Source organism: Myxocyprinus asiaticus, chromosome 5 (assembly GCF_019703515.2).
Source record: "Myxocyprinus asiaticus isolate MX2 ecotype Aquarium Trade chromosome 5, UBuf_Myxa_2, whole genome shotgun sequence".
Taxonomy (NCBI): domain Eukaryota; kingdom Metazoa; phylum Chordata; class Actinopteri; order Cypriniformes; family Catostomidae; genus Myxocyprinus; species Myxocyprinus asiaticus.
This window is the reverse complement of record NC_059348.1, coordinates 14,534,926-14,561,145: the sequence shown is the minus strand read 5'-3', so window position 1 is coordinate 14,561,145 and position 26,220 is coordinate 14,534,926. Positions and strand designations below refer to the sequence as shown.

Sequence of the window (26,220 nt, the reverse complement as noted above, 5' to 3'; positions counted from 1 at the left end):
GGCATAAACGAAGGTTCTGAATGTCATAATATAGTTTGTCGATATGCCCAGTAAGAATGATGACCCAGCTGTACCACAATTTTAATCAAAGCTTCATAAGAATTCAAAGTAGTTATGAATAAATTGCCTGCCTTTGCAATCAATTGATTCTGCAAAAGTATTTTTTTGTTTTTCAATAATTTCCAAATACCTCAGGTGGTGAGAATCAGCTATTGAAATAATTTTGTGAAAGTTAAAGTAAAAAAGTCTATATTGAAAGTTATGAAAGTTTTAATTGTGTAAGGAAATTCACACCATTATTTTTCAAGAGTTCACTTTTTATGTTGGGTGCTTGAACTCCCCCCCCCCCCCCCCCATCCCAAAGAAACTTTAAAGGCGTAAATTAAATTAAACTTGTTGAAGCAGCAAATATTTACCACTACTTATATATATGTCACAGATCTATCTGACCCTTCTGCCACATTCACTCAACCTTCGCTCTCTCCTGATTACTAATCACCTGCACATGTCTCTCATCACCGCATCAATCAGCTCCTTTACTTAAACCCCATTCTACTGTCAATCATTGTCTGACAGCCTTCGTGACTCCGACCGGCCACTATGAGTACCTGGTGATGCCGTATGGCTTGGTCAACTCCCCCTCCATATTCCAGGGCTTCATGTATTCTGAGAGTATCTCCATCAATTCATCCTCGTTTACATCGACGACATTCTAGTATACTCCTGGAACGAGACCGACCATCATCTACACGTCACACTTGTATTGGAAAAGCTGAGAGAATACCATCTGTAAGGCAGAAAAGTGTTCCTTTCATCAAACCTCCCTCCAGTTTCTGGGTTACATCATCAGCCTGAAGGGCATTCAGATGGACGAGGGGAAAGTGAAGGCTGTGCAGTCCTGGTCCACTCCTACTACCATCAAAGAGCTCCAACGCTTCCTCGGTTTCACCAACTTCTACCGTCGTTTCATTCGGAACTACAGTGCCCTCTCTACTCCTTTAACCTCCCTCCTCAGATCTAAACCTCCTCCTCTACACTCCTGAAGAGAGTCCCAAGGAACCTAACACCATTCTCCCTCCTCATGTCATAGTAAGCCCCATCCGATGGTCCCTTGGACGATAGCATTCGCGAAGCCACCGCCACTGAACCAGCTCCGTCGGGGTGCCCCGCCAACAAAATTTATGTCCCTTCCTCCCAACGCTTATCACTCATTGACTCTGTACACTCCTCCTTAGGCACTGGCCACCCTGGGACCAATATGACCCTCTCGCTTATCCAGAACCGGTTCTGGTGGCCACGCATGGATAAAGATGTCCGAAGGTTTGTCCAGGGATGTCCGGAGTGTGCAATATCTCAAACTCCATGACAACTTCCTACCGGTAAACTCCTTCCACTGCCCTTCCTGCACCATCCCTGGTCACATCTATCTCTAGATGTGATTTTATCCCTGATCTGCCTTCCTCTGAGGGATACACCTGTGTTTTGGTTACTGTGGATCGCTTTTATAAAGCCTGCAAATTAGTCCCTCTCAAGGGACTTCCCACTGCCCTAGAGACTGCAGAGGTGCTCTTTAACCTCTGTGGCAGGATGAACGAGGCACAGACAATTATTTTCAAGTGCACAGTCCCACAAAGGGGGTGTTTTATTGTGACAGTAAGTAAAAGGAGAACTTAATGGTGCATGGTGTCTTCGGTGCAAGGGCGGGGTGAGCGTGTCGGGTGTCTGTGTTCGTGAATCCGGTGTTTCGTGAAGTTTCCGCAGAATGCGTGCAGTGATCGGCGCTCACTCGTTGCTGGAGTCTGAAATTGAAAGAGAGAGAGAAGAGGATTAGTGTCATGCCTTGGAGATGGTGCTCAATGTCTTCCTCTTCCTCCGGCGTTTAAATCCCCTCTAGCTGATCATTCGCAGGTGACGCCGATCAGCATCTGCATTCCACAGTTGATTGGCAAATGAGCTCCAATTCCATGGTGAGGCTGAAATGCACGGGATACTCGCCTCATTTCCCCCCCAAGCAACATCCTGGACCTGTAAGCACACAGAGGGGATGAGAGGAGGGAATGAACTTTTACACAGACCTGACTAACCTTTGAACATTCTGGACAGGCCGTCTGCATTGCCGTTGGCTGCCCCTGCTCGATGTTGCACCATGAAATGGAAGTCCCGGAGGGCGAGGAACCAGCAGGTTACCCTGGAATTAGAGTCCTTCGCTCATACCATCCATTGCAACGGAGCGTGGTCATTCAGCAGAGTGAAGCTCCGGCCCAGTAAATAGTATCATAGCTCCAGGATGGCCCACTTTATGGCCTATGCTTCCTTCTCCATGGCCACATACGGGGTTTCGGCTGGGGTCAGCTACCGGCTGATGTACACTACGGGGTGTTCTTCCCCTTGTTGGACTTGGGACAAGACAGCCCCCAACCCCATATCCGAGGTGTCTGTTTGTAGGAAGAAGGGGCAGCTGAAATCTGGGGTGTGTAGGACTGGAGCTGAGGTCAGGGTGTTCTTCAACTTCTGGAAGGCTTCCTCTGCGGGGCAGCTCCATTGCAACTTCTCAGGCTGCCCCTTCTTGGTCAGGTCTGTTAGGGGACAGGCTATAGTGGAGAAGTGAGGTATGAAGCATCGATAATATCCCGCCAACCCAAGGAATGCACATACCTGGGTTTTGGTGGTTGGACGGCCAAACGAGCATACTGCCTCCACTTTCTGTTCCTGGGGCATGATCAGACCCCTTCCGATCTGATATCCCAGGTAGCGTGCCTCCGATGCACCTAGGTGGCACTTCTTTGGATTTGCGGTGAGTCCAGATTTCCTCAGTTCAGACAGCAACCTCCTCAGACGGTCCAGTTGGTCCTCCCACCGCTCCGAGTGGATCACAACATCGTCCAGGTAAGCCACTGCATATGCCTGGTGGGGTCTCAGGAGGATGTCCATCATCCGTTGGAAGGTGGCAGGTGCCCCATGTAGACCGAAGAGTAGCACCCGGTACTGCCAGTGGCCATTAGGTGTGCTGAATGCCGTCTTTTCCCTGGACGATGGGGCTAAGGGTACCTGCCAGTATCCTTTGGTCAGATCCAGGGTGGATATATACCGTGCTCGGCCCAGCTGCACGATGAGCTCGTCCACTTGGGGCATGGGGTATCTGTCGAAGGTGGAGACTTCATTCAACTTCCAGAAGTCATTGCAGAAGCGGAGGGTGCCGTCGCCCTTCGGAACCATTGCGATCGGGCTGGACCAGGGGCTTCTGGACTCTTCGATGACCCTGAGTTGTAGCAACCATTGCACTTCCTCCTCTATAGCCTGTCGGAGAGCTTCCGGGACCTGGTAGGGATGCTGCCGTACAATGGTTCCAGGAGGTGTGCGAATTTCATGATGGATCATGTTGGTCCGCCCGGGGTGACTCGAAAACACGTCAATGAACTGTCCAACCAGGGCTTCCAATTCCTTCTTTTGATTCGCAGAGAGTTGGTTCCCAAGATCTACCGCTGGAGCTTCTGTTTGGGCGTACCCGACGACTCGTCTCTCGGGATCGGTCCAGCGTTTGAGGAGGTTAATGTGGTAGATCTGCTCCGCTCGTCTTAGTCCTGGTTGTCGGATGTGATATGTTACCGGCCCTGTCCGTTCCACCACGGTGTAGGGACCCTGCCAGGTGGCCAGGAACTTAGACATGGCACAGGGGATCAGCACCAGGACCCGGTCTCTGGGGTGAAATTCACAAGCTTAGGCAGGGCGGTCGTACGTGCGCTGCTGGGCCAGTTGGGCCTCTGCCAGATGTTTGTGCACCAGGAGCATCACTTTCTCGATCCTCTCCCTCATCTCACGTACATGCTCAATTACTGTTCGGTGCAGTGAGGGCTGTTGCTCCCAAGCCTCCTGGGTGATGTCTAGCAGGCCCCGAGGGTTGGCGACCGAACAGTAACTCGAAGGGCGTGAATCCAGTGGATGCCTGAGGCACTTCCTTGATGCCAAACAGCACGTAGGGTATCATGAGGTCCCAATCGCGCCCATCCTCGGTTACCACCTACTTCAGCATCCGTTTTAGGGTCTGCTTGAAATGCTCCACTAATCCGTCCCTCTGGGGGTGGTAAACCAAGGTGCGGAGTTGTTTCACCTGCAGCAGCTTGCACACGTCAGCCATGAGCCAGGACATAAATGGTGTACCCTGGTTGGTGAGGATCTCTTTTGGGATGCCGACTCGACTGAACAGCAGGAACAGCTCTTGAGCGATGTTCTTGGAGGTGGCTTTCCTCAGAGGCACTGCTTTGGGGTACCGAGTTGCATAATCCACTATGACCAGGATGTGCTCATGTCCCCGGGCAGACTTCGGCAGCGGTCCCATCAGGTCCATCCCGATGCATTCGAAGGGCACCTCGATAATGGGCAGGGGTATGAGGGGGCTGGGGGGAGGTCTTTGTTGAGCTATTCTTAGGCAGACCGTGCAGCTCTGGCAATAGCGCCTCACTTCTGCATCCAGTCCGGGCCAATGGAACCGGTCTCTAATTCATCGGGTGGTGTTTGCAAATCCTAAGTGCCCAGCCATGGGATGCGAGTGGGCCAACTTGAGCATGGTCTCCGTCTTGGTACGTGGCACCACCAAGAGGCGTTTCTCCTCCTCCCGCCTGTAAGTGACACAGTACAGCAGATAATTTTCCACAATGAAGTGAGGAGAAGGGTGGGGGGTGGGAAGTCGTACCTTGCCATTGACTATTCTGACCTGGGACCAGCAGTTTCTTAGGCAGTCGTCCTCCCGTTGTTCCCTGCCGAACGTACCCCCTTCCGTTATATGTTGGAAGAGGTCAGAATATACATTAGGAGCAATCACTCTCAACTCACCATCTCACTCGCTGTCAGTGGCCAGCAACACCGGGAGTCTTCGTGGTCTTGGTCGGGGTCCTCTGCGGTGTTGCCCCCGGCGGCTGGCAGGTTGGACAGCTTGGGCCAACAGCTGTTCGAACCCCAGCCAGTCTCGTCCTAAGAGCAGGGGCACCGGCAGATATTTGACAATCCTGACTTCCACTGGCCAGCTTCCTGGTTCAGCCTTGATTGTTAATAACCGTGTTGGGACGTAGTGTGTGTCGCCGTGCACACAGGTGATAGGGATTGAGGCTTAGCTGTGTGGTCGGGGAGAAACTATCTGGGGCTCGGCCAGGCTTACCGTGCTTCCGGAATCCAGGAGGGCTTTCACACAGCGGCCTTTGACCTTCACCTCCCTTTCTGTGGCTTCCCGGGGCACTGCTTGGTGAATGATGCAACCTGCCAGCCAGGCTCGGGCCTCCGGGGTGTTTGGGTCCGTGGGCATGGGTTCCTCCTGAACAGACGGTGTCGCTGGTCTGCTTACTGGCCGTGAGGTGCCCTCCAGTGGTCGCCTTTCCTGGTGTGTTTTCCGGAAATAGGTGCCAGCTCTCTCTCCACCACCAAGGGCTTTCGTTGTCTCCACCAGTTCCACAGGCTCCACCAGGGCGGTGATGGTCAGGGTACCACATTCCTACAGCCCGCTGTTGCATGTGGGGGAGGGACCGGAGGAACTTGTATACCACCACTCGTTCCGCTACCTGTACTGGCATCAGTTGCCCAGACAACAGCCACGGACGGGCTAGACGGGACAGCTGCGAAGCCTGTACGCGGGCAGGAACCTGAGCATCATACACCCATTCATGGAAGCGCTGAGCCGCACATACTGGTGAAAGACCCACCCATGCCAAGATCTCATTCTTTAGCTCTTTGTAGTCGTCAACGGAGGCTGGGCTGAGTGCATAGTAGGCATGCTGTGCTTCCCCCGTTAGAAAGGGCGAAAGCGTTCTCACCCACTCGCTCCTATCCCACCCCTCCCTTTCAGCTATCACCTTCGAAAGTATGCAGATATGCCTCCACGTCATCATGCTCCATTAGCTTGGTGATCAGCTGACTAGCTCGGGCACGGGGTTCGCAGCGGCTTCCAATCGCAGCTGCATGAGCTCCTGTTCTGCTTGCTCTTGATGTGCTGAAAGTTGTTCTGTGATTTGTTGCTGGCGGAGGGAGATGTTCGCGAGCTGATGCATGAGCTCCTCCATTGTTTCCAGAGAGAGAGCTGGACCTGTGGAAAAATTGTCTGCCTGCATTCTCCACCAGTGTGGCGTTATGAACGAGGCACAGACAATTATTCTAAAGTGCACAATCCCACAAAGGGGGTGTTTTATTGTGACAATAAGTAAAAGGAGAACTTAATGGAGCGTGGTGTCTTTGGTACAAGGGCGGGGTGAGCGTGTCAGGTGTCTGTGTTCGTGAATCCGGTGTTTCGTGAAGTTTCCGCGGAATGCATGCGGTGATCGGCGCTCACTCGTTGCTGGAGTCTGGAATTGAAAGAGAGAGAGAAGAGGATTAGTGTCATGCCTTGGAGATGGTGCTCACCATCTTCCTCTTCCTCCAGCGTTTAAATCCCCTTCAGCTGATCATTCGCAGGTGACGCCGATCAGCGTCTGCATTCCACGGTTGATTGGCAAATGAGCTCCAATTCCAGGGCAACGCTGAAACACATGGGATACTCGCCACACCACGCGTTCCGAAATTATGGCATTCCAGAAGACATAATCTCAGACCGAGGTCCCCAGTTCATATCCAGAGTCTGGAGGGCTTTCTTTTCTCTCTTGGGAGTGACCGTCAGCCTTAAATCTGGGTACCATCCGCAGAGCAACGGGCAGATGGAAAGGAAGATCCAGGAGATCAGCCGCTTCCTCAGAACCTTCTGCCATCACCGCCAGAACCATTGTCATTTCCTGTCCTGGGCCGAGTACATGCAGAACTCCCTACATCAGCCCTCTACCAAACTCACACCTTTCCAGTGCGTACTCAGCTACCAACCTCCTCTCTTCTCATGGTCTGGAGAACCATCTGATGTCCCATCTGTCGACTATTGGTTTAGAGAAAGCGAGAGGGTCTGGGACTTAGCTTACCACCATCTGCAGTGAGCTGTGCATTACCAGAAGTTCCATGAGGTCCCCAACTCCATTTACCAATCTGGGCAGAAGGTGTGGCTCTCCACAAGGGACATCAGGTTATGCCTCCCATGCAAAAAGCTAAGAAGACGGACCATCTACACAGTCCAAGACATCCTGGACTCCTGACGCCGCAGGGGTCATCTTGAGTACCTTGTGGATTGGGGGGTTATGGCCCCGAGGAAAGATCTTGGATTCCTCAAGACAACATCCTGGATCCATCCCTACTCTCTGGCTTCCACGATTCTCACCCTAACCGATCAGCTCCGTGTGGACAGGGTTGGCTACGGCATCGGGAAACTCGTCCCTCTGGAGTGGTCCGTGGAGGGGAGGTAATGTCACGGATCCATCTGACCCTTCTGCCACATTCACTCAACCTTTACTCTCTCCTGATTACTAATCACCTGCACCTGTCTCTCATCACCGCGTCAATCAGCTCCTCTACTTAAACCCCATTCTACTGTCAATCATTGTCTGGTCTCGACAAAGAATTCAGACTCACTTACCTGGTCCTCCAAGGAACTTCCTTGCAAGATTCCGAGTAATTCCGCTCCACTCCAGCAATCCTGATCTCCTGACGATTCCTCTCCACTCCAGCGATCCCGATATCATCCTTTCCTACATAAGTACCCAGTTGTACGATCACCACCTTAAGAATATCCCACTCCTGAATTATCCCAGTCCTTCTTCACAGCTCGTCACTACATGTCTGAACCATATTGCTTGATTACAATTCACCTGTTGGTTTCTGTTTGTTTTTGTGTTGCAATAAACTCCTGCCGTTGGGTTCAACACCATCTCTGAGTCTGGGTATTCCTGACAATATATATATATATATATATATATATATATATATATATATATATATATATATATATAAAATACAGTGTACAGAAAATACAGTTCTAACACAATATAGAAAAATACAACACAATTGTACAATAAATAAATAAACCTGAAATGAACAATACAGTTCAGACACTATTGTACATTTTATTTAAACTAATGCTATAGATTGTCCAGCCTACATGATCTTATTATTTTTCGTAGGTATTCGTACATAACATTTGCACATACATTTTTGTAAAACTGAACAGATGACAAACAATATAGATGTATTGACAGTGTCAAAAATGTAAGTATATTTTTGTATGTACAGCTTTAGAAATGTAAAAATATTTACGAATCCTTTGTATTATTATTTTAAAGATACTTTTGAGCCCCTAACCCCAGCATTATATACAGTATATATAAAATAATAACAGGCAAATAAATGTACAGTGATGATACATATTGTTTTATCTTTACCAGCTGCAAGAATAAATCGGAGCCTACAGTATGCATACAGCCAATTTATACAGAGCAATGTCTTATGAATGGCCTGTCTTCATTTGTTGCTTGCGCCTTGCGTGCAATTTCGTAAACCCACATGCACCTAGACATAATGCATGCTTGCACGAAAATACCAGATGTCCTTGGCCATGCCTATTCCCTTTGGGCGTATCGCATAGCACTTAAAATAGGGCCCCTTAAGTAAGAAGGATATTTGAGGAAATCTGCATCTGTATTACATTTTAATCACAACGTATCAGCTCAATGGGCACAGCTGACAGAAGACTACCACACTGGTTGATATGACAGCAGTAGTTTAAGGCTCTGAAGCAGCATTTCATTAACAAAGAACCAAAGGCCTATCAGAGACAGTACTTTTAAAAACACAAAAGTAAAAGGAAACGTTTAATGTTCACAATATTTTCTTGGATTCTTCTTCTTATTATTATTATTAGAACTTTATTAATCCCCGTGGGGCAATTGGGTGCATATATTGGGCATTTTACAATGGGTTTGAATGTGGCTAAACAGCATTTTAACTATATTTAAAATATTAATATTCTGCATGTTTGAGTACTTATAATAATGTAAAATGGTTTGAGATGGTACAAAGGACCAGTGGCATAGCCAAGGGTGGACCAGGCCCACCCAAATTAGACAGAGGCCCACTAGAATATTACAGATTATTCTTTGATTTCAAATATTTATTTATAAATTAGTTTTAAAAAATGCATAAATTCGGATTTCATAAAGTGTGAAAGAACTGTTTCAATGCGGCACCTTTCTGTTATTAAGGAAAATTTGGTAAAAAAAAAAGAATATGGCTGAAAATTTGGCCAATCCATTTTTCTTTAGGCCCACCCAAAGTAATTTCCTGGCTATGCCCTTGAAAAGGACCAATCATTTCACAAAAGTTACATAAAGTTATATCAGTAAACTTACTGACATCTCATGCCATATTACCTATGGGATGTCTTCTCCTACAAAAACAAATAAGTACAATTTTACCATCATGTGATGAGTGCATTTCCGTTAGTTTTTCAACCACTGTTTTTAGTTTGTTGGGCCTCATGTATTCAGATAGAAGACAAAGGCAGGCCTAACACAGTCATAAAACCTAACTCAGGCCCACATTCCAAGTCATAAATTTTACTGATAAAAATCGCACCAAAATCAAACAAAGGGAGTCCAAAACAGACTACAAATCCCATGAAGCCTTGCTCACTAAAGGATCGAACTCTCAACTCCTATTGGATGAGGCACACGACAGAATGCACCTCAACCATGACATCATCAGGAGTAGAAATACCTCTGAAATGCTTCCGGGATTTGCTTCCAGCAACTTTGCTCGCCATGTGTAGACGCAGCTCATCGCTGCTCTCAGGTGCAGTCTCGTAGCACAAGGAAGTAACATCTGACTTGAAACTGTGGCCATACAATCTCCATCTTGCTGGACGAGTTGAGATTACTCTGTGTTCCACTGAACACTCTAACGGATCCAAAGGAGACCGCCGAGCAATCCGCATCTTCATCCGTTTGCCTGCAGAAGTGAAGAGAAAAAGAGTTCTCTTCCCTCTTCAACCAAGTCGACGTCACTGATTTCTCCGCCAGCCCACTGAGAATCAGCAGCCGTACCGCCCGCTGACAGAGCGAGGAAATGGCCTCCCGTCATCACCCGAGCCTCGAGGAACCGAGTCGGAGTTAAAGGACAGATGAACACACATTCTACGTCCTCTTACGATTCAAGTAAGAGGTTTACATCTGGGCAGAGATAGAATATTAGTGTGTTATTCTTGTGTATCGAGGTTATTGCTTGTACAGTTTACGGACCACCTTGTCCGCTCATTATTAATACTCAGGGTATTAATTATCACGAATGAGATTTGCTGTATTGTAGTCCAACCACATTGGACTGTTGTGCATTTCCGCCATCGCGGGTGAGACCGGCAAACTGAGTTTATCCATTAAAGAATCAAAGACCGCAGGACGGTTTACGAGCCGTCCACCGCGTCTCTGAGTGATAAACTAACTCTCCCATGATCGCGAAACCGGCTTTGGGGCCGTCACTTAATTCTCTCTCTCTCGTACTAACCACACACACACACGTGACCCCTCACAAACATTCTCGCATACATTTTTGGCTAGTAGATAGCTTCGTGATAAAGCTCAGCTTTCCCTAAGCTATCGTACAAGCAGATACACGCGGTAACTGGTAGATGCCATTGACTGTTTTGTCTCCGCCCACATCCGCGGCCATATTCACTGGCCGGAAGTCTCGCATGACATACTCTCCACGAGAGTCACGTCCGCCATTTTGTGCGTGTCCCTCCTTACACACACACACACACACACACACACACACACACACTCTCACACACACACACCCTCATGTGTTATTGGATTATTTTGGTTTCCATATCTAATCATATCATTGTTTAGTTTGTAGTTGTAAGTCGGAAGTTTATTGACTGCATTGTAATAATTATTAATTGATATTACTGCATAAATAAACTTTGTTATATTACAAAGAGAAGTGTTTTGGTTTGTTTTGCATACACCTGTGTCATGCTGATGGGATGTCAGTGCTCGGATTCAAGCCTTTATTCATTGTTTATTTTTTTCTCCAAAAATCGATATTCTTCGGATATCGATTTTCCTAAGAAAACAATCTGATATTGAGACTGTTATACTATCTGGTTATTAGTCCCTGATTCCAGGGTGGTGCCCCGTCAATATTAATCCTTATTAATATTCTATTGATTTTTGATAATTGATAATTATCTTTGATGATTGTTGAATTTGAATGATCAATAAGCTAGTGTTAATTTTAATTAATGTTCCATCGATGTTAATGATTAGTGATTATCTTTGATAATTGTTGATTTAAAGGATTAAAAAAAGCTAACATTGATTTTCATCAATGTTCTATTGATTTTAATAATTAATAATTATCTTTGATAATTATTAATTATTGCTAATAACCAAACCCGCTCCTAAACGTAGCACACTACATTTACTGGAGCCCCATATGAGGTTTTAATGAGTTAGATTCAATTAATTAATTTAAATATTAATTAATAACTAAAGAAATAATTACCAATTATTTCTGATAGTAGCACTGATCTAAACAACCAGTAAAGCCCTACAAGTTTAATTTTGTTTTAGTTTTTTACTTGCTTTGCATTTGCTGGTTCAATCCCAACAGCCACCACAATTGTGTCCTTGAGCAAGGTACTTAACTCCAGGTTGCTCCGGGGGTATTGTCCATGTAATAAGTACACTGTAAGTCACTTTGGATAAAAGCGTCTGCCAAATGCATAAATGTAAATATGTAAAATGTTTGCTTAAAAAATAAATGAAAATGTTATTACCATTTTCCCCAAGTTTAATCCCTAATCCAGACTAAACCTAACCATAAAGTCTAATTTTACCCAAACCTATCCATGATTTCAATTGGAAAATAACTTTAGTGTACCACATAACAAAGAAAAAATCGGGGTTTGGAACTGAGACGAGGGAAGCGTGATACAGGTCATTGACATAAATCAGTCAGTATTGCATAAATAAACATGGAATGAGTAACCAAAAATGTTCACAGACATTTCCTTCATTAAAATAAAGTGTTGGATAGGAGGCTAGCTAAAATTTGATGCCTGTATTGTATCGATTTGAAATTTTGTTGATTGGTTGGTCTTTATGGGAATAAAAGTCAAGTTGTACAATATCTTCCAATTTTGCCATCTCGTACAAATTAAGTTGTCCTTAAATGTTTTGACCTAAAGCTTGATTGTGGGTGACTTTGGGTTAAGAACTGGAAGGATCTGATCAGTTGTAAAAAGTCACACAAAAAATTACAATTCAAGCCTGTAATGAGAAACATTGGAGAATGTGAATTAATTTAAAGTATATCCTTAGATGTGTTCAAAATAGCTCCCTAACCACTTATAGTGCACTATTTTGGGTGTAGGCTATTTTGTAATGGTGTCCAAATTCGTTCCCTACATACTGTATGTTCACTTATTCTTACCCACAATGTACTCTGATTTCGAGTGTACAGCCGATGTATACCTGCCAAAAGTGTATTGCCCATAATCTATTGCGGGGAAGAATGATGATCTGGGAGAGAGAGCGCGTGTGGAGAGAGAGAGAGAGAGAGAGAGAGAGAGAGAGAGAGAGTGAGCAAGCAAGAGATCAAATGGCAGACGCCAGTTTGCAGTTTCCTTCAGTCAAATAATCTTTTATTTCATGCTCTATAGTTCCCTATCTGTCACTCACTCAACATTGTGTCGGTGTAGTGACACTAGGGGTCACTCTTGGGAGCCCGAGACACCTCTGGTCTTTGATAAAAGGCCAATGAAAATTGGCGAGTGGTATTTGCATACCACTCCCCCAGACATACGGGTATAAAAGGAGCTGGTATGCAACCACTCATTCAGATTTTCTCTTCGGAGCCGAACGGTCATGCTCACTGAGCTGAATTCCCACGACTGTTCATTCACCTCTGCTGGATCTGACAGCGCATTTCAGCTGCTTCTCCCCCCTCTGCACTGATGCACTGCAGAGAATGCCCCTGGGCGCTTCGGCAGAAATAAAAGAGTATATATCTCTAAAAGAGCAGCACACATGGAATGTCTTTTTAAAGACGCATCTTTTTAAAGCGTTTCCGTTTGTGTGTTATTCCTGGTTGCCCTTGTTATCTCTCGCCTTTTGACGGTCACGATCACTGTCTTTCGTGTCTGGGCACTGCTCACGCAGAGACAGCATTCGTGGATGGGTCATGTACTCATTGCGACAACATGTCCATGGCAACGATGCGGACACGGCTTACCTTCGTAAGAAAGTAAGCCACCCCAGAGGGTCCCCGCCTCGGTCCTTCTACCCACGGGTATGAGGCCAGCGTGGCTAGCATTGGGGGCGATTTGGGGACCCCAATGGGACCACCTCCACCGGGTATCCCCCCACGGACATCCCATTCCCCAGCACACTCTTCTGCCCTGATCGGGCTTCCGGATGAGTTCGCCGGCTCGTCTCAAGGCGAGTTCGACCTCTTATTCGGAGCCCGCGAAGGTGATGACTCTCAAGCGCAGCATTGGAGAGTGGGCTCGTCCAGTTGGACACAGAATCCTCAGCTGGGCTCCTCCCTTCTGGTGCGCTCGCCCAGTCACAGGCTGACACAAAGATGACGACATGCTTTCCCAGGCAGCCGCAAGCGTTGGGCTAGAGTGGAACCCTCCACTCTCCCCTGAACCCTCGCGGCTCAATGATTGGTTTCTGGGCTCGTGGCGCCACACAAAGCCACGCCCTGCCCCCGTTCCTTTCTTCCCGGAAGTGCATGAGGAGCTAAAAAGGTCATGGGAGGCACTTTTTACTGCCCGGTCCCGATCTTTCAGCTTCCCCGCCCTCACTACCCTTGATGGAGGGGCGGCCAAGGGCAATCCCCCCAGTGGATAAAGGAGCTCGCAGTGCACCTATGCCCGCAGAGCGCCGCCACCTGGCGCGGGTGCCCAAAGCTCCCGTCCAAGGCCTGTAGGTTTACATCGTCTCTTACCGCCAAGGCCTATGGTGCTGCTGGACAAGCCGCCTCCGCCCTGCATGCCATGGCTCTCCTGCAAGTCCACCAAGCCAAGGCGCTAAAGGAACTGCACGAGGGTAGTGACACCCCGGGATTGATGTAGGAGCTGCGCTCAGCGACCGACCTCGCTCTCCAGGCATCGAAGGTCACAGCAAGGTCTCTCGGGTGGGCATTATCCACCTTGGTGGTCCAGGAGCGCCACCTTTGGCTCATCCTGGTCGAGATGGGAGAGGCCGACAAGGCACGGTTCCTTACTGCCCCCATTTCCCAAGATGGCCAGTCCGGCGACTTCAAGGACTTTGCCCAGCAGTGAAGCAGCAGACAGAGGTTATCTGACACATCCTGCCCCGGTGCGGCTCAAGATCCCGCACCCCATCTGCTTGTCGCCAAGGGCGTCCCCCTGCGGTGACTGCACCAGCTCCACCGCAGCCCGCCCCTGCGGCCCGGCCCCGGCGTGGAGCCCACCGCAGGAAGCAGATGCCACCCGTCTCGTGGCCGCCAAGAACCCGCAAAAGGCTTCGAAGTGCCCTGGAGACGGACGACCCAGGGATGATGAAACCCGCTGCTCTGGAGCTGGTAAGCAAACCACTCCATCCCCCAGTCAAGGGCCGGGAGGAGAATCTTTTGTTACCTTTTCATTTAATTGCGCTGCATGCCCAAGTGGCTGCAGTACCCAAGAGTTCAGCAAGTGCGGTTTCCGTGTTCCCTGGGTCACATACCCGGTGTGCACAGCCGTCATCACGACCACCGTCCACCACTCCATTTTGGCAGGTTTGGTGCTCCAGCGGCTGTCTGCCCACCCCTGAGCACCCTGCTGTGGCACAAATCCGCCCTGATGTGACAGTCTCCACAGGTCACGAGGACAGGCCTCTTCCTGCCCGGTCCCAGGCTGTTCCGGGGGTGGTCACAAAGAGCCAGGTAAGTACTTCGATGTCCCTGAACTCAGCACGGCCATGACACGGTGTGGCACCTCAGGCTCCGCCCCGCTGCGAGGCCCCACCCGCCGGTACGGCTGACGAGATTGTCCCTCTGGCCGAGATGAAGAAGGGGTTTTACAGCCCCTACTTCATTGTACCGAAAAAAGGCGGTGGGTTGTGGCCAATCTTGGACCTGCGAGTACTGAACCGGGCTTTACACAGACTCCCGTCCTAGATGCTGACGCAAAGACGTACTCTAGCGAGCGTCCGACATCAAGATTGATTCACGGTGGTAGAACTGAAGGACATGTACTTCCACGTCTCAATTCTACCTCGACACAGACCCTTCCTGTGGTTTGCATTCGAGGGTCGGGTGTATCAGTACAAGGTCTTCCCTTTTGGTCTGTCCTTGTTCCCTCGCGTCTTCCCGAAGGTTGCAGAGGCAGCCCTTGCCCCGCTAAGGGAAGTGGGCATTCACATCCTCAACTATCCCGATGGTTGGCTAATCCTAGCTCACTCTCGGGATGTGTTGTGTGCACACAGGGACCTGGTGCTCTTGCACCTCAGCCAACTAGGGCTTCGGGTCAACTGGGAAAAGAGCATGCTCCTCCCAGTTCAGATCATCTCTTTTCTCGGTTTGGAGTTGGACTCAGTCTCGTTGACGGTGCGCCTCATGAACGAGCGTGCACAGTCAATGCTGACATGTTTGAAGGCATTCAAACAGAAAACAGCAGTTCCACTGAAATTTTTTCAGAGGCTCCTGGGGCATATGGCATCCTCAGTGGTGGCCACTCCTCGGGTTGATGCATATGAGACCGCTTCAGCACTGGCTTCAGACTCGAGTCCTGAGATGGGCAGGGTGCCGCAGGACACATTGTGTGGCCATCACGCCGATCTGTCACTGTCTCTTCAGCCCTTGGACCGACCTCACGTTTCTATGGGCAGGCGTTCCCCTAGAGCAGGTCTCCAGGCGCGTCGTGGTCACGACAGATGCCTCCAAAACAGGCTGGGGCGCTGTTTGCAATGGACACACAGCTGCCAGCTAATGGACGGGCCCGTGGCTGTGTTGGCACATCAACTGCCTTGAGTTGCTGGCAATACTGCTCACCCTGTGGAGGTTCCGGCCGTTGATCCAGGGCAATCACGTGTTAGTTCGGACAGACAACACGGCAATGGTAGCATATGTCAACCGTCAAGGCTGTCTGTGCTCCCGTTGTATGTCACAACTCGCCCACCGTCTCCTCTTCTGGAGTCAGCAGTACCTCAAGTCGCTGCGAGCCACTCACATCCCGGGCAACCTCAACACTGCAGTGGACGCGCTGTCACGGCAGGTTACCCTCAGGGGAGAGTGGAGACTCCACCCTCAGGTGGTCCAGCTGATCTGGAGTCGATTCGGACAGGCACAGGTAGACCTGTTCGCCTCCCAGGAATCCTCCCACTGCCCACTTAATTTACATAGATTGTGTTTTTATTTTTTTTTATTATTTTTTTTTTTACTATTTTGCCATTAACTCTGCTTTAATGCCAAGTGATTTCTTTCTTCACTAATGTACTGAGGTGAAATTATTATCAGCTCTGTAGGGGACTGTAGGGGTGGGTAAACATTTTTTTTTTTTCCGATGCATCACTCACATTTGCAAATAAATTTCAAGCTATGTGACTAAAATTAATATATTTGGCAACTGGCTGGTAAATGTTCAGATTTCACTCACCAGTAATTGTGTAGTTTATTCGTGAAGTGTTCAGCAGCGAGATCCTTTCACAGCGTGTTGAGAGTAAAAGTTGTTCCAGTAATGTGTGTCCAAAGACGAGATCCACGCACCCCATTTGTCATTAAATACTGTCTCTTTTAACACCCTTTCTGTTCTTTACAGTCAGTTTTCATCAAAAACAACTACAAAAAACATTTCATTCTAATCATGCATCACACAGATGAGATAAAGCCATTAGAGTCCTCTCTAACATTTAAAGACACTGTTTACAGAAATGAAGTTTTTTGTTAAAGAGACAGTACCGGTTTTAGCACGTGTTCAACAAATCAATGTAAATACTTGTAAACAGTCCAAATTATGCAATTTAACAATTAATATGTAACAAAAATAATATATGAAATATAATATCTTATTTATTGATTGAAAACATTTATTTGTTCCTTTTTAAAAAGCCAAAATGAGACCAAAATGATGAAAAGGTGATAAAATATAATTAGTAAAATTAATATTTTCCTATATAACAGCATTAGCTGGGAGATCATTTCTTTTATATGTAAGCAAAAGAGACATTATAACTGAAATAAACCCACTGAAATCGAACTGAATTGGGAAATCTGTATCAATACCCAGCCCTAGAAGACTGTTTGCAGTGAAAATTATAATTTGCTGGATGTTTCAAATATTAGGTCACATGCAATGTTTACCTTTAGAATTGCTATATGATCACATGAGGGCACTACGTGCACATGATCGTCTCTTCTCTGCATTCAGAAACACTGCCCAGTTTGGCAGTTATTGTAATTATTAATATAATTATTATATCTTAAACATAATGAACAAAAATGGCAAATGGAATGAAGATTTATTGTATTAATATACAGTTTTATAAGAATAACCATTATTATTGTCATCCAAAGTAAGGTAGCCTACATGTAAAATAAAATTACAGATGTGATGAATCTGTTACTGCGACAGCTCCAGCGTTCCCTCCGATGCTCCATGTTTACGTCAGTGTCTGAATTCACTCACTCATTTCGTTCACTCCTTGCTGATATAGTGCAATCATTGCCATTCAATATATAGGAAAAGAGTGAATAAGTGAGCCATTTCAGAAACAGCTCTTGAGTGAGCTCAAGGCTTTATGCATTTTGTACGTGGTTTAACTTTTCACTGCTACCCCATGTTGAGATGAATCCTGCATTCTTAAAAAACACACACATCCTTTGTATCCTACATTTAAAATAACTTTTTTATTTTTTTTTGCTTACTCAGCACATGTCCATTACAGTTAATGTGGCAGCAAATTGAGATGTAGCCCTACACCTTGAAGTGATGTTTCTCTGTCATCCTGTGACCTGGTTTAATATTGCACAGAGTATTTGTAAAGCGTCCTGACAGATTACTCTATTGATCTTCAGTGGCTGAGGTCTGCTGAACTCTTCACAAAGAGAGATGCGCTTTTAAACACAGCTGACAGCTCAAAGATAAAGCCACAAATAACCAGCTCATCAAATCTTGAGCTGCTTACACCTGAGCGAATCTTTAGGGCTGTCTGCCCTCAACCCTTGTGCATTTAAAGTAAGCTGTCAGGTGGCCATTATTCTACTGGGTTGTCCAAACATTTCCAAGAATTAAAAAAAAAAAAAAAAAAAAAACAATATATATATATATATATATATATATATATATATATATATATATATATATATATATATATATATTATATTGCATATATTTAATTGTTAAGCTTCAAAACACTGTCAAAGCAAACAAGCCCAGGATGTAATTGAATGTGGAAGCATACAGTAACTGATTGAGAAGGAGTTTATTATGCAACTTCTTTATTTTGAATCTTATTTGGATCAGCATTACTGTGGTTAATTATGTTGGTTTGACAAAGCCAGCCTACTTGTTATTCTACAAACCTGATTTTTATAAAATCCCTAAACAGAGAAGAACATTTCAAACAATAAGTCCTAGAGTTTTAAAGCTTCATCCACCAAACTTGGCACAGACCTTCAGACTGTTCTGGGATAGTGTGCTATGTCTTTTTAAAAACCCCATAGACTTACATGGACAGAATGTTCAAATGGGTCAACGTAATGCTCGTTAATTCAAACTCCAACTATCTATCTGACAGTCTGTCTTTCTATCAAGCAAGCTGGCTGGCTGTTTATCTTATTGTAAAATCTGTAGAACCATCAAACTTCAACCTTTTAATTTGAAATTTAGACAAACTGTTGTCAAGCCAACATCAAAGTTTCTTGCAAACTTTACCTATCTAGTTGTATTTTGAAATACACTGTAAAGAAGGCATGTATCACTGTCTGTCATACACAGGGTGTAGAAGATTCTCATAATTGTTTACTTGTATTTAGCTATTTACTGTTAAGATAATGACAGATGGACCTGTCTGTGTGCATTATTCAGTGCCAAGGATGATATTGAGATTGATGTTCAAATTGATCAAAATCTCACTTCAGTGTAATAGGTTTCGAATCCAAGAAAAATGTAAACAAGTTATTTCTAAGGTGACATAAACATGTGGATGGATTTGCTTTGTTGCTTAATAGGCATAATTTCAGTGTATTCTAAGGAAGCTACGCTATTGCCTTTTTCACATTGTGAGTCAAGAACAATTACATTTAGCTTCTTTTGCAATGCGGCCATGTTGATCCCTTACTAAGCACCTGTGCAGCATGCACACAGACTTTTCAAAGTTCTTATGATGTTTGGTTGTGTTTGCTGCAGAAGGCTGAGTGACAGAATCTCTCTTTGCAATCAAATGTATTACCTGTCCATGCATCTCTCATGGTTGTTATGTTAAAACCAGAGTGCATTTAAATTTTGTTAACTGTCGACTTTTCATTGCTTTTCATTTTGGAGTTTTATTGTGTCCAATAGGGATGGGACGATATGGTTTTCTCACGATTCGGTTCCATATACAAAATGAGGTTCATGATTCGATCTAATCTCGATTCGATATAATAACACTACAATGACAAAGTATGACTGAAAATTGTGTTTATTTTTAAAATAAATGTTTGTGCAAAATGCAAATAATAATTTCTCATCAAAATAAAGTTTTTTAATACACAATATACAGTAAATGCTCGAAGTTTCTCATATGCCTTTCACTTTAAGAAAGTGTATATTTATTTTTTATTAATTTGTTTGTCATCATTAATATAATCACTTTTTAACTTTTTAAAAATATAAAAATTCTACTTTCTATCAATTAGTATTATATCATGAAATTGTATACAGTATGTAATAATGATATGAGCTGTCAATATTTGAAATAATGTGTACAATTTACAAGTAATAACACTGACTTTATATTCGTTTGAATAGCAAGCGCTAAAATGGTTACTGTAACTTTAAGAGTTCATCTGGTTGACTCAGACTTGAACAGGTTGTTCAGATTTATTCATTAACAAGTGAGAACTCCCAGTTTTTTTTAGCATTTGCTATTTGTGTTTAAAATTTATATTTACTTTTACTTTTTAATGTAAAGAACAGAAAGGATGTTAAAAGACACATTATTCAATAAAAGTGGAGTGCGGGATGTCATCTTTGATGGACACATTACACGTAAGAAATGGTCAGTTTAAATCTCAAGCACTTTTCAGAAAAACAATGTGATTTTCCTGGTATTCTAGTACTTAAATTTCTAAAAGCTAAATTTAAGCACTTCAAGGACCTTGTGCGAATCCTGTGAACACTATAGAAAAAAAGTGCAGTAGGGGTAAAATTAAGCGATAGAGAGATTATGATGTTTGACGGGTTATTTGTTTATGATCACATGGACAGAAAACAATGTTGCAAATATCAAAATAAGTTTTGCCTCAATATGGTTCATAATTTTTTTTTGGTTCGTGATATATCGAAATTCGATATATCATCCCATATCCAGTGTCCAACTTGAGAATCTTTTTTAGAACTAATTGGATAACACAGTGACACATGGAATCATATCCATATGCTGTTGCACCCAATGGGAGGGAATTAGCCAGAAAGCCCAGACTGATCTCGCAGTGAAATCGGAAAGAGTAGGCTGACTTTTCTTTAGCAAAAATCAATCGGTGCTAACCGAAATTCGAAACACTGCCTCCAGTGGCCAAGGCGATAAAAGTTGTTGGGCTTATAGCTCACGTGAGCTCAATTTTGTGGGTGAAAAGCTGTACAGGCTGTAATACAGTGAAGAGGAATGCATATTTTATAAACTGTTTCCTCCAATGCAAACCTAAACCTAACCATCAGTGGAGTAAAAATGTAAGGCTACAGGAAAAAATGCAACCTCTGAATCACACTCGTCATCAATTATGTGGTTGCGATTACTTCCTAGTTTCAACGCATGATATGATCCCGGGTCTCCCACACTGCTGATGTGACACGCTTCCAGTCACGCCACAAAGGAAGGCAAACATGCTGGAGCCAATGCAAAGATATCTGATATGAGATGCCGTTTGTCAGTGAGTTGGCATAACATTCTGGATCCTAGGGTACTGGAACTCTCGGAAACAACATGCCGACACAGGTTTACACAGGTGTCCTTGTAGAGTAACCATGTGTGTAGTTCATCACATTAACTATGGGCATGTTCCACTTATATTTGGTAATCAGAAAGTGCCCAAATACTTTTTGTATTAATTTTTTTTCCAGTTGTTTTCAACAGTATCTTCTACCGTTTAACAGTTCGAGACTTACTGCTTTTTGTGAATCTTTCTTTGTAATAAATTCCACTTGGTTTGAAATCTTATAGTCTAATGCAATGACATCTATACAATTGTAAGTGTTGTGATGGTGTATATGGCGTATATGTTTACCACCAAAGATCATGCCATGATTTTTAATAACAACAAACCTTTTCTGGAGAAGAAAAGGGTGTAATTTTGCCACATAATTATGGACTTGTAAAATTAAATATTACATTGGCATTTACTTACATTTCAAAGGAAAGACCCCAGGGCTTTATATACAGCCCGGTTCATTAGAACATGTCTTCTGGGTAAATGTGGCTGTTCAAAGAGTAAAAAAAAATTGTTTGACAAACACTACTTTGTCAAACAACATCCCTTGAGGTCAAGGTTAATAGTTTATTGTTCAGAAGGTATGATAAAACTATATCCCTGATAGAGCTCTCTGCACATTTGGCCATTAAAATCGATTAAATGAGAACACCTTTGTAGCATTGAGTGCATGAATAATGCAGGCCATAAGTTATTCAGCCCCCAGCAGCTCTGTTTTATGGTAAATGAGCACACTTCAGCTGCTGCCTGCTCTGCAGGAAAAGGGAAGTAAAAAGGAAATTAATTGATTCTTACCTACTTTTAATTTCCCATCTATATTCTTGAAATATTTGTGATACAGTTAGAACCACGTTAACACGAGCTGTAGAATGCTTGTTTTAATCAGATAAGTGGGCTCAAACTTATATATATATATATAAAATTTGTGTATTTATAAATAGACAGACTATAGTGTGTTCCATCCATTTGTTTGTGTATATTGTATGATATGTGCATTACAATACTTAAGGAGCTCCATGCAGTTATCCAGAGAACACAAGCATAGAATAGAATTATCTACAATTAGCAAAAATATTAAAAGCCGTTAGACTTACAGTTAATTACTTGAGAAATTAAATGCAATATACAAAGGCACTCTGTGTTTTCTGGCAGTGCTTTGTTATTGTCATTACAAGGGCTTTTTTTTTTCCTCTTCTTTTTCTTTTGATGGTGATAGTGCATTTTTCTCATGTTTTTTGATAATTGTAGGCCATCTCTGAATATTTTTTACAAAGAGTGAAATTTCTTTGCATAGAGTCTCTCAAGAGTTTTGGTGCATAATATTTATGGTCTTTCTGCTGCAAAAAAATGACTATATATATATATATATATATATATATATATATATATATATATATATATATATATATACATGTATATTTAAATACAGTTTCTGGTTTGAGATTAAATGCGTAAATTTAGAGATTTCTTAAACTAGAAATGTTCTGCATGAATATATTCAAAAGAATTCCCCCATAAAAAGAAGGTGTTTATAGATTTGTGACTGTTGAAAATTGTTATTTTATCCATTTCCTATTATTAAAACACTTTGGCACACAAAAGCATTTGGAAGAATCCCAACTGGCAGTTTTAATAAAAATCTCTGCTACTAATGTCAGAAGTGTTGGAAACAAACTTCTCAGATGAATGAGGGCCCATTAAAGATGTTTTTATGCTTTTTTTTATTTATTGTTTGTTTGCCTAAACCAGTTTTAGGACTCAAGAATAAGGATGGCCCACTGTTCTGGTGTCAGTATGAGAGAGTTTCGGGCCAGCTGATGGAACTGTCATTTGCCCAATCGTGCCAAAACTGTGTAGTCACTATGTCTTAGACATATATTTGAAGCCTTGCAAACTTTTGGTTCTTTGTGATGCATTGATTGCTGTTGTAAATTCTGCTGATTTAAACATGTTTCCGGGTAAAGATAAAGAGCTTGCTAACATAGAAGAGGTTTCGTTGAACTTTTAAATTGACTTGTGATACTCTTAGAAACATCAAACAAATAATTAAAGTTTTGCATTGTAGTTATACCATTGCAAAAGTGTGTATGAGTTATATTATAGTTGTATAATTTCCAGCCATTATTAAATTAAAAATCTACTAAATTATTTTATAGCAATTCGTTGTTTTGTTTTTTTTTTTATTTTATTTTTTTTTAGTTATACATTCATTTAAAAATATTAATATTTTTCTGAAGAATATGTTGCATGAATTGTAGGTTTTATGTTATGTTATTTATTTATTTTATTTTTTCTGAGTGGTGGAGGCCAGTGAAAAATGAACTACTGGCCCGATCAGGACAGCGGGGGACAAAAAGCCATATTGTTGAGCCATGAGTTTATTAATATGTTTAAATACTTAATTTTATGAGATGTAAATATAAAATATCTGCATATACAGTACCACCGAAAAACTAGTCACACGCAGACAAAAAAAATAAAAAATAATAATAATTGCACTACTAGCAAAGCATTTTTCGTGAAAGTATATACAGTATATATGTAAAGTATAATATGTTCAAATAAGCCGTGAAGATGATTTTCATATGTTGGACCAACTTTATGTGAGGTCCGTCATTGTGGCGCTGTTGTGGAGCTGTCCAAGTGCTGAACGCATATCCACGCGTTAAACGCAGGATGACGTAGTGGATTGAAATAATAAAACGCGAATGTTCCCGGATTAAAACCGCTTTTCTCTCCGTGGTTTTTCTTTTTTTCATGCAACCACATCTTTTCGGTGGTTTGATTGAAAGTATTAATGGAGCACCAGAGTTAGTCTGTCCCAGAGCTGTTGTATGTCATTTTACCACAGTGTGGCACTCAAGTACAACTCATGTGACCTTTCCAGCATTCTCTAGAAGTACAAGAGAAAGGTTATTTCGAAATATTGAACATTTATTAACATCAGTAAATTGACTACTGATAAGATGATGCGAAGATTATAATTTCGGTCACTCTAAGTGCTCTAAAAATTTGTGAGATTTGAACTGAGAGTTTGTGTGTGTGTGTGTGTGTGTGTGTGTGTGTGTGTGTGTGTGTGTGTGTGTGTGTTTGTTCTTCAGATAAATATCCTCTCAGTGGTCACTTTTCATGCAGAACGCGTCTTTCTCTCTCTCTCTCTCTCTCTCTCTCTCTCTCTCTCACACACACACACACACACACATGTTGGTGCAGCTATCATTATGATGACTCTCCATAGACATAATGATTTTTATACTGTATGAACTATAGATTCTATCCCCTAACCCTAAACCTAACCCTCACAAAAAACTTTCTGCATTTTTACATTTTCAATAAAACATTGTTTAGTATGTTTTTTAAGTGATTTGAATTATGGGGACACTAGAAATATCCTCATAAACCATATTTATAGCATAATACCCTTGTAATTACCAGTTTGTAACCTAAAAAAAGTCCTCGTAAACCACTTAAACCTGCCCACACACACACACACACACACACACACACACACACACACACACACACACACAGAGAGAGACACACACACTGCTCTGCGTAAAGCTCACACTGACTCTGCTGTCTTACATGGGTCGCCTCATTTTTATTAAATCTAAGTTCTATTTATTAAATCTAGAGGCTGAATGCAGTTTTAAAGAAGCTGTTTTATAGCCGCTTTTCGGCAGACTGGCTATAGAGGAAACAACGTGCTTTGAATACTGAGCAGACTTTCTCTCGTACCGCCCGGACGCGAGTCAAAGCCACAAAAGAGAGAAATTACTCTCATATTCTATCGCAGCGCATTAATACATTCGTTTTTAATTAAAGGCTTCGGCTTACTGGCTTTCTTTTGAGGACATCAGCGTCTGGACTATTTTTAAGAAGAAGAAAAAGAGCGTTTACCTTCTGCGGGAGAGGGAAAATTTAAATAAAACACATTCAAGGAGAGCAGCTGATGAGATATCTGTCGCTTTGAGATGTTTTAGTGATTTTAACCAGACTCATGGCTTCACTTTACCAGAGATTCTCGGGGAAGATTAATACCAACAAATCTTTTCCCCATCCACCTGAAGCCAGCCATCTCTTGGGTGGACAGGTTCCGGAGGACGAGAATAAGGCTGGGAAGAGTCCTCATCATCCTGCATCCCGACCTCCGGTCCAGAACCGCAAGAGAAACGCCTGCGAGGATGAAGATGTAAGAAATCGCGCTTATTTTGCATTCACGCGTAAATCATATACGAGAATATACACCGTGAAGTTTGATGTTTATAAGTTAACAGAGCATTTCTATTTGGATTTTTTATCTGAACAACGAAGGAGCGGTAAAAGCTATTGTTGCATGTCATATGGGATTATTATTGAAATGACGCGTTATGATTGAAAGAGTTGATCTTTTGCGTTTGAGCAGATGTGGCCTAAGTAGCTATAAAACTGCAACATAACTGTTACGACACCTGATGTGTTAGGACTCATCAATTAGTGACCAGTCTGGTGCTTGCTGCTGAACGCATAACACATTATTCAAAGAGTTTTTTACGTTGCGTCCGCCACAGACTGATCGCTTGTTATGTTGATGGATTTGACCTTCGGAGACGTGAATGACGTCGCAGCTGATCATGCGTCACAAATTGTCTCCCTCGAACAACCTGTGCTATCAGGTGCTGATAATACTGTATAACACTAAATTTCATACATGAGGTTTGTTTTAATGTAGTCTTGAGACATGGATCATGTTCTTAAATCATTTTTCTCGCCCTTTGATTGCAAAGTGTATTACTATACATCAAAGACTGTACAAAGTCTATAATAAATGAAGATAATAAATTCTCAGTAAGATATTTAAAGCAAAATGAATCAGTAGAACACTTCCAGAAATACTGTTTTGCTTCTACATGGTGCTTACCATGTCACATCAATATACACTCACCAACCACTTATTCTGAACACTATGGTCCTAACAAAGTGCCCAACGTGGTCTTCTGCTGTTGTAGCCCATTCACCTCAAGGGCTGACATGCATTCTGAGATGCTATTCTGCTCACTACAATTGTACAGAGGGGTTTTCTGAGTTGCTGTAGCCTTTTTGTTTGCTCGAACCAGTCTGGCCATACTCCAAAGACCTCTCTCATCAACAAGGTGTTTCCGTCCGCAAAACTGCTGCTCACCTGGATGTTTTTTATTTTTGGCACCA

General features: G+C 43.4%; 1 protein-coding gene across 2 annotated transcripts in view; it reads left to right on the top strand.

Moving 5' to 3' along the window:
- LOC127441627 (dipeptidyl aminopeptidase-like protein 6) overlaps positions 1 to 26,220 on the top strand; it is a 220,770-nt gene that overhangs the window by 48,313 nt on the left and 146,237 nt on the right. The window contains exon 1 of one of the 2 annotated variants that reach the window (XM_051699244.1): positions 24,586 to 25,225. The exons of the other annotated variant lie outside the window; for it this stretch is intronic. Coding sequence (XP_051555204.1) covers positions 25,034 to 25,225 — 192 coding nt within the window. The 5' untranslated portion in view covers positions 24,586 to 25,033. Of the gene's footprint in view, positions 1 to 24,585; positions 25,226 to 26,220 lie in introns of those variants that run through there. 2 annotated transcript variants of the gene reach the window in all.